A 9,232-nucleotide genomic window follows, 5' to 3' on the forward strand; every position below is an offset into this window, starting at 1 on the left:
AAACAAGATTTAGGGTAGTCACTATGTGGCACGACAATTTGCCTGACACTGATGAGGCTAAGAAAGATAAGGCAGCTCCCAGCAACAAACCTGCCAAATAACTCAGCAGATAAATGAATCCCTCTATGATCCCCTCTATGAATACCACTAGGATTATGATATGATATGACCAAGGCAGAAATTGATGTGTGGAAAGAAACAGGTAAAGAAGAAAAAGCATTAGAACAAAATACAAGAGGTAAAGATTGAAGTACAAAACTTTTTTCCACTTTCAGCTGCAGCCCTTATCCATATTGTTACACACGGTGACCCGTATCTTGCAGATTCCGGATGCAGTCTCCAAGCTGCAAAGAGTAACATGTATTGGCTACATTTGTTGCACCAGTCCTACACCACATTCCCTGAATCCTTAACAGTGTCCCCCAGCCAAGGAGACAGGTTGGTAGGAACACATTTCACAGAATCACAGAATTTTCTAGGTTGGAAGAGACCTTTAAGATCATCAAGTCCAACCCATGTTCTAACAGCTCAACTAGATCATGGCACCAAGTGCCACATCCAGTCTTTTTTTAAACACATCCAGGGATGGTGACTCCACCACCTCCCTGGGCAGATGATTCCAGTATTTGACCACTCTTTCTGTGAAAAACGTCTTCCTTAAGTCTAGCCTGTATCTCCCTTGGCGCAGCTTGAGACTGTGTCCTCTTGTTCTATCTGTTGTTGCCCGGAGAAAGAGACCGATCCCCAGCTCACCACAGACACCCTTCAGGAAGTTGAAGAGAGCGATAAGGTCACCTCTGAGTCTCCTTTTCTCCAGGCTAAACAATCCCAGCTCCCTCAGTTGTTCCTCATACGGCTTATGTTCCAAGCCCCTCACCAGCCTCATTGCTCTCCTTTGGACACGCTCAAGCATTTCAACGTCCCTCCTAAACTGAGGGGCCCAGAACTGGACACAGTACTCAAGGTGTGGCCTCACCAGTACCGAGTACAGGGGAAGAATGACCTCCCTGCTCCTGCTGGCCACACTATTCCTGATACTGGCCAGGATGCCATTGGCCTTCTTGGCCACCTGGGCACACTGGTGGCTCATGTTCAGCTGACTGTCAACCAGCACCCCCAGGTCCCTTTCTGCCTGGGCACTGTCCAGCCACACCGTCCCCAGCCTATAACGTTGCAGGGCGTTATTGTGGCCAAAGTGCAGGACTCGGCACTTGGACTTATTGAACTTCATCCCATTAGATTCTGCCCATCCATCCAACCATTCCAAGTCCCTCTGCAAAGCCCTCCGTCCCTCTAACAGATTGACACATGCTCCCAGCTTAGTGTCATGTGCAAATTTACTAATGAAAGACTCTAAACCCTCATCCATATCATCAATAAAAACATTAAACAGAACTGGCCCTAGCACAGACCCCTGAGGGACACCACTGGTAACTGGCCGCCAGCTGGATGCAGCACCATTCACGACCACTCTCTCTCTGGGCCCGGCCATGCAGCCAGTTCCTAACCCAGCACAGAGTGCTCCTGTCCAAGCCACGGGCTGCCAACTTATCTAGGAGTATATTTAAATCACAGAAAGGCTTGTCAAAAAGCTCCAGCAAATTACTGCTCAGTAAACTGCTCTTGGGCAAACTTTGCATTCTGAGAGATATGCTGGAAATAAAAGAAATTCACCTCTCCATAAAGATTACAACAGACCAGTGGGTTCCATGGGCTATCCCAAATGGCTTTCTGCTTCTACCAGAACGCTATCACTCTTTTGGTACTTGTGCCATGACAAGCTCTTTACTCTGCCTTGGTCCAAGAAAGCTCATGTCTAAGGCTCAAAGGCCTTAGATTTATCTCACCTGTTTCCATGAACCTTAGTGAATTCCCTGTTACTACAGTTGTTTGCTACCTTCATGGGAAAGAATGAGGTACCTGAAGGAAGCCAAGGAGGGGGAAGCATTCATTTTCCTCCAAGAGAGCAGAACTTTGGAACTTGAGCTCTTCAGATAAGTCTTAACATACCACATGGGAAACACTGGTAGCAACCTATACCTATAAGTTACTAGGTTTTGTCTACACTATAACCCCTTAGTAATAACAAAGGTCTTTGCTTTTTCATACCAAAATCTTTACAGGAAATAGCACAAAATGAAAGTAGCAGGCAAGAATCTGCTCGACAAAGCTATTCAATGGCAAGAGATTACAAAGAAGGCCAGACCATCTTATCTTAGACCACTTATTTGGGAGTCTTACAAAGCACCCTAACAGTAGAAAAAACGAATGCTTAAACTACAGGTGACCTTGCACAGCCAGCTGCTGCCTGTGACAGAAACAGAGTGAATGTCATGGGCCCTTCTCTATGAGCAAGGCTTAGTGTGCACATTAGTGTATGTTACACATCACATTGAAACAAGAAAAAGGGAATGAAAGGATTAGACTGCTCTACATGAGACATGCTGGGAATGTCTAATGCTTGGTGCTTCCACAGGACTAGAAGAAAAAATAATTAAGGGAATAAAACAAGAATTATTTGCTACAATGATGTAACATGGGCCTCTAGAAATGGAACAAAACAAAACCAAAAAAAACCCTAACAAAAAAAAAAAAAAAAAAAAAAAAACCAAAAAAAAAGAAAGATAAAAAACAGGGGTGGGGGGGTAGTTAGGAGACATAGACATCTTGTAGTCTAAAATCACATTGGGGTCTTGAAAAGAAACAACTTCCAAAAACCCAGTCCTTGGAAAAAGATTTGAATTGTAGATTTAAAGGAGGCAGAAAATTATTTACAGATAGAAAATGTTATAATTACCTGTTCATCAGTTTTCACAAACAGATACACACATATGCTCTACCTAGGTAAGAATGTCTACACTATGCGAATGTAAGTTTAACAAGAGCTTGATTAAAAATATTTTATAATTATTACTTGGGGGTAAATCATCTTCTTTTATTCTTTTCTTTAAAACAGAATAAATTAGTCTTTTGAAGAGGAATCTCAGAGAAAGCCATAGTAGCTGCTACAACATTTGGATGATATGCAATGCTTTCAGTATACTAAGTCATAAATTTGAGGTAGTCTGGTAAGTTTCTATAGAGATTTTGGCCAAGAAAAGCAAGAATCAAGACTGTTTTTATGTGACTATCCAAGTATTAGTTGGAAACAAGCCATTTGCTTAAACAGAATTTTCAACAGTGAAGACAAAACTATCAACACAAAGCAAAAATTTAAAGCTTCTTCTTCTATTTACTGAATGTAATTCTGTCCAGTTTCACTGCAAGACAATTTATTTGAGCTCTCACAGAGATAGGCCATTATAAAGGACATCTACACTGGAAATCCTTACTGCTGGATTAGAAGGAATAAATATAAAGTGCTGAGCTAAGGCTCCAACCAAAACTCCAGCTTTAATAAATCCTGGAATAAATGTCCCATGTAACACAAATATGGATGTGCAGTCTGATCTGCAGATGGGGCTCTCTTTGGGTTTCAAAATTTGCAGACATTTCCCTCTTTGCACTGTAATATTACAGAACACAATTTCCACAAAATTACTGCAGGTGCAAAATGAGGGACGAAGGCATAGCAGAAGAAATAAAGGAGAGCTCTGTGACATTAAATTTAAATTCCACATATAAGTGCACTGAGTAGCTGAAATGGAAGGCCCCATGTACATTAGCAATTATGCTGTACTTGCAAACAGTGATTGTGGGGAGATGCCAGAAAAAAGCCTCTGTCTCTCGAAAGTAATAAAGTTTGTGGCAGCTTTTTTCCAGTTCTGCTTGGTGGTTAAGAGGAATTAGGCAATGTACATTACAATCAGTAATAGATACATTTGGAATTCCTGGTTTTCAGAAAGAATTCACTGCAGGCTGGCTCTTAACAGAACAGGGCTGCATAAAACAATGCAAGCTTTTTCATATACTGTTCAAGAATCAACAGTTTAACTACCACTTCAATCCAAAAGAATACTCACAGACAGAGGTCTCTAGCCACATGAAACTGGAGTCCCAATCCTTATGACTGGGACTCCAGTTATGATCCTTCAGAAACACTGAAAAATATGGGAAAGAATACTTGTGCTCCACAACTTCCTATATAGTTACAAAAAAAAGTGAAAATTGAAGGCCAAAATAACTACCTTCTGCCCATGCTTTGAATATATAAGTCATAAACATGAAATGCTGAGTTTCTAAAAAAGATCATATTATCAATTACTTCTACTACTTCCTAAAGACAGTGTTATTTCCAATTCAGTCTTTACAACGTGTTCTACAATATGTGAAAGCAGGTGCAAAACTTGAAATTAAAAAATTACTAAGTAATTCTATTACACCATTACTTGTTCATTAAATGTCTTTTCAGGATGGCTGAACACTAGTCTTAGAAAGTTTTGTCTTTCTCACACACAAATATTCCATTAATTACTCTACAGTAGAATTAAAACTGGAATTTTAAGATCCTTATATACATGTGTCATTAGAACAAAACATGGTGGACATGTGGTATAGTTATTATGATGAGGTTTTTTTTCTCAAAAATATTGTTTTATTTACTATCTCATCCAGGTAGCAAACCCAGAATAAAATTTAGTTACATAGTACTTTACTTCTCTTTCAAGGTTTTTGTTAAATGTTTTCACTAGGTAAACAAGTGTACTTGTCTTTGCACATTTCTATCAGAAAAGGCGAAATTGCAAATCAAGGTGTTAAAAACAAATGAGAAAACAATTAACAAAGAACACTAATAATCACAAGTAAGAATAACTTTATTCATTATTTTCAGATTTTTCCAAACACGGAGAGTTTTCCGTATACTTTCTACATTTTTAGGGTTTTGTTTGGGTTTTTTTAATATATAATCTTTTTTTTTCAGATTCTTCTAAACAAGGGTTTTTCTGCCCTATTTCTAAGTATGTTGTTTGTTTGGTACATAAAAGATATTGATGATTCTGAGCTCTGATATGCCAAGCATTTGCATTAGCTTGAGGGGTTTGGTGGTGGTATTTTTTGTTTAGTGGTTAAAAATTTTCTAACCCCTGCAGATTAAACTGCTTTATAGTATTTCAGTGAATAAACAGGGCATAACAGAGCTATTACACATTTTTCTCTACCTCGAATTTTTTGAGTAACATTTCATTAAGACAGCTGAATTTAACTTTATGACTGATTCAGGATGGAAATAATTGTTAAGACATATTCTAAGTTGCCTATATGCAGAACAGAAGTAATTCTACCTACCAATAGATGATCAGTGTCTGACTCAGAAGTGCATCTCCCTTCAAAAAGTTCATCTCTCTTCAAAAGGAGATCAATAACTTAAACCCAGAAAGAATAACTCCCATTTTAGTTTTTTTCAATACATTTAAAAGCTTTACAGTTTTCAACTTCATTATAAACCCTTCTACAACTGAAGTGGCATTAACACAAAGTATCATTACTCCTTTTTCACTAACATTTTTAGAGGCACAATATGAGAAAAAAATTTAAGCCATTTAAAAGTCCGAGACAGAAAAGAATAAGCACTGCTTTCACATTCAGAATGATGAATTCCTCACCACACTCAACTCCCTAGTTATCCCTGTTGCTACCATTTCCCCCTCTGATTTATGATGCTTGCAAGAGACAGGCTTTAACTTTTCATACTGATGTCCTTCCAACTCACTACACACAGAGATTAAAACCCATCACTTGTTCTCATTTGAACTTCTTGAAACACCTTTTTTTCTGTACAGTTTCTACTGCAATTATGTTTTAGTTCACGTTCAGTTACCACAACTTACTTAGACACAGCAGATGAGCTGAGCTGTAGTAATATGCAACAAAGGCAGAAGAGCAAATGATTTTACCTAAATCTCCTTCTAATTGTTGGAATACATTGAACAGTCTGGTAAATACAACGTAGGCTACTATATAATTGTTGCCAGGCAGTAAATCATTCAGATATACCTAACATATAAAACTTGACCACTTGCCTAGATTCCTTATCTGAAACAGGATTAATCCATCTCAGCTGACGGTATCCTATTCATACACTTCTTCTAAGCACTGAATCCCTAGTATCATGTAGCCATGTACCTGGGGGAAAAAAAAAGAAAAAAAAGAAGACAGTCCTTGTCTCAAAAAGCAAGCACATGACAATGAGAACAGTTTCAACAAAATCAAGACCATACCTAAACACCTAGTGGATGAGTACAAATTAAAACATACTTGCTAAACAGGGAAAGAGGCCAAACAGAGAAGAGCAAAGTCAACGAGTCATTCACATACATACAGAAAGCATACAATTGCTTTCCATATTAAATCAGAGATACCAAAAAGCACATTGGAACTGAAATGTATTATAAAAGCAATTGCAAAAAGAAGGGAAGAAATACCAAAGCAACTGAGAGGCCAGTCTGAAGAAAAATACTGCGATTTCTTGCCTATGCTACAAAGATTGCAGAATCTATAGCTGCTATTAGCTTCCCACTATAGTGAGCTAACTGCAGTAAAGAGCAATGATTCCACAGTGGCACTGTTAAAATTAAAGACAATTGTCCAGATGATATAAACCAACAGTTCCAGCTTGTATCAATAGAAAAATCAGATAAAATGCCCAAAACTATTAATAAATTGCTCATTGAAGACATTTTCCCTTTAGAAATACCTCCTAAAAATATTTTTTTTAAAAATAAAGAACACAGAATACAGAAACATTTAGGTACACAGCAGTTATCTAGCAAAAAAAGGATAAATGGCAGGATTAACATTTAGATGTAGTTCTATTAGATGACAACTCCTCTACTGTTACAATCATCTCATGAAAGCCCTTTCACTAAATCATTCTTTCACACTGATTCCTTTTCAATGCAATTTAAACTCATTATGTTAAATGAGCACTATTATATCTGTACTAAAATAAACATAAGTACTGTTTTTATGCTTGCCTACCATGTAAATCACCATCTAAAAACATCACAATTCTGTCTGTTACAGAGTACTTAAACATACACATTTAGAAGTTGGTAGGGGCCGCTCTATTTTTAATTGAATGAGTTGGTACCTGAAATGCACAAATACAAGTAAAATCTTTAACTTACAAGTGTTTATACTTCCTCTCACAGAAATTGTCTTACTATTTGTATAAAGCATAAAATTACAACACACATATTGTTCTGTTTTCAGTATGTAACACAAAATTATTAAAAGCAGCTGCAAGAAAAATCTTGAGGCATTAAAGGAAAAATGTGCTGTAAGGCTTATTGTCACAACCAATTGTGACATGACAAGATTTCAACTGGTGCCTCCATCTTTCCTGTTTGTTCTAATAGCTGTCTTTTATACAACAAGAGTCTTTTACTCTAGAGTGGTACATGCAACTCACTCTACCACCTTTTACACCAGGTATATAAAAGGGTACTTAGAAGACTAGACAATGATTTTATCAAAGCATCAGTTTTTGGAACAGATGCAGTCTTTCATGAAATGGGCCAGTGCAGTGCAATTATAGACAGCGATGGTACAGGAGAAGAGCTCTGCAACAGTTGGGTCCATTTTTTAAGATCTTGGAACAGTTTGCTTGGGTTTGCTGAATATACATGTTTATGCACAGTAGAAGTAAGCCAGCAATAACCTAACAAAATTGCTCTGCCTTGTATCACCTTTTAGGTTGACAGTGCTGCTAAAGACTTACTCTCATCCTAATCAATTCAGTTAGTAAACTTTCAGGCTACTAGATTAGCTTGTCAGGGGTAGGGACAGCATACTCTCTTGTTCCACTTCCAACAATGATGCCAGAATTTTCTATAAAACATTCAATTGTATAAAATAACAAAATTAATCAAATAAATGTATAAAACAATAAAATTAATTAGAAATTGAAAATGCTTATTAAAGGAAGTACTTTACTTTTATTAAAAAACTCTTAACCCAGAAACATTGGAAATACAATAAAACTTCAGCTAGAATGAACAGTGACAGACCTTTCACCATTTGATGGCTGCTAGGTGCTCATTGTCTTTGGTAGCTTCACAGCAGGGAAGAGAACATACTTGCACATTTCAAAGGAACAATGCATCCAGAATAATTCTACATTTTTGTTTACAAGTTTAGCAGTAAGGCAAATGACTAAGAAAACTTTGGGACTGAGCTACTATTCCCTTGCTAAAGCTGGTATCTCAAAGACTAAATTTGGGCAAAACCAAAAATCTAGACTGGCCACTTGTCTGCACAGATCACTTTGATTGTCTGTTGTCCTGGCATTCATCACACCCAGTCCACATGTTAAAACCTTTATATCACTCCAAGGGATCCCTGTCCCCATCAGCAGCCAGTAAGAAAGAAGACAAAATGTAGCTGATCACTCTTGTTAGTCTGGCTAATGACCAAATGCAGAAACATTTCTGCTGCTTCTTTAGGTAAGATTAACAAAGTGAACTAGAACTGTATCAACCTCAGCTTATGGTCCTTGAAAGTTAAATTAAAAAACAATTCTCTGGCTCTAATATCTATCTACCTCTGTAGCACAGAAGACAAGTGCTTACTTATGAACATTGTTTGCACAAACCAATTAATGTATGTAAACAAATCAAGAGAATTTATTTTTAAGGAAATCACTACCATAATAAAGTCAGACTACTCAATAATACAACTGTCCTTGCTAGGTAATGACACTGGACTCACAATATCATGGAATTTTTTAATTTTTATTTTTTAATAAAGGAAGTAGAAAATTTCATTCTAAAATTACTCCAAGGAACTGGAAAGATCAGGGCACATATATTCAGTTTTTATACAGATTCATTTTGTTAGATAAACAGTATCAGATATGCATTGTTTCCAAAACAACTGAATGTTACGTGCATTCAGTAAGAACAGACATCAGCTCAGTTTGGCTGATAATTGGGACACTTATTCATAGGCTAATATGTAAGGCAATTATCTAGTCTCAATCAGATAACGTTAGAACATGGGAAAATAGAACAAACAGGAATTTAAAGAAATGTCATAAACAGATTTTACACAACTTTCTTAACAAATACCTTGAGTGACACATTTTTCAGATCAGACTTCCCATCCAGCCTTTCAGTCTTTTACTAAAAATATATTTAAGTTTTTCTGGAAAAAGCATTTAACAAAATGTGTTTAACAAAACTTGTCATTTACCAATTACACTCCAACAAACCTGGAGGGAACAGCACACATGCTGTTTTATTACTGAGCATAAAAGTCAATGTTCTCAAAACCAGCGTAGCTTATGTAAGGT

The 9,232-nt window shown here is 37.1% G+C and overlaps 1 protein-coding gene across 1 annotated transcript; it reads right to left on the bottom strand.

Annotated features, from left to right (window-relative positions):
* Positions 1-462: 462 nt before the first annotated feature.
* LOC137478901 (uncharacterized) lies at positions 463-1,459 on the bottom strand. Its single transcript, XM_068199098.1, has one exon. It carries the CDS (start codon positions 1,367-1,369, stop codon positions 533-535), a length of 837 nt encoding a protein of 278 aa, XP_068055199.1. The 5' UTR covers positions 1,370-1,459; the 3' UTR covers positions 463-532.
* Between the last annotated feature and the right edge of the window lie 7,773 nt (positions 1,460-9,232).

The sequence above is a fragment of the Anomalospiza imberbis genome, chromosome 1 (genome assembly GCF_031753505.1).
Source record: "Anomalospiza imberbis isolate Cuckoo-Finch-1a 21T00152 chromosome 1, ASM3175350v1, whole genome shotgun sequence".
Taxonomy (NCBI): Eukaryota; Metazoa; Chordata; class Aves; order Passeriformes; family Viduidae; genus Anomalospiza; species Anomalospiza imberbis.

Bases quoted from the DNA above. Each gene is read 5' to 3' on its own strand.
- LOC137478901 (XM_068199098.1), bottom strand. From the start codon at position 1,369: ATGGATGAGGGTTTAGAGTCTTTCATTAGTAAATTTGCACATGACACT.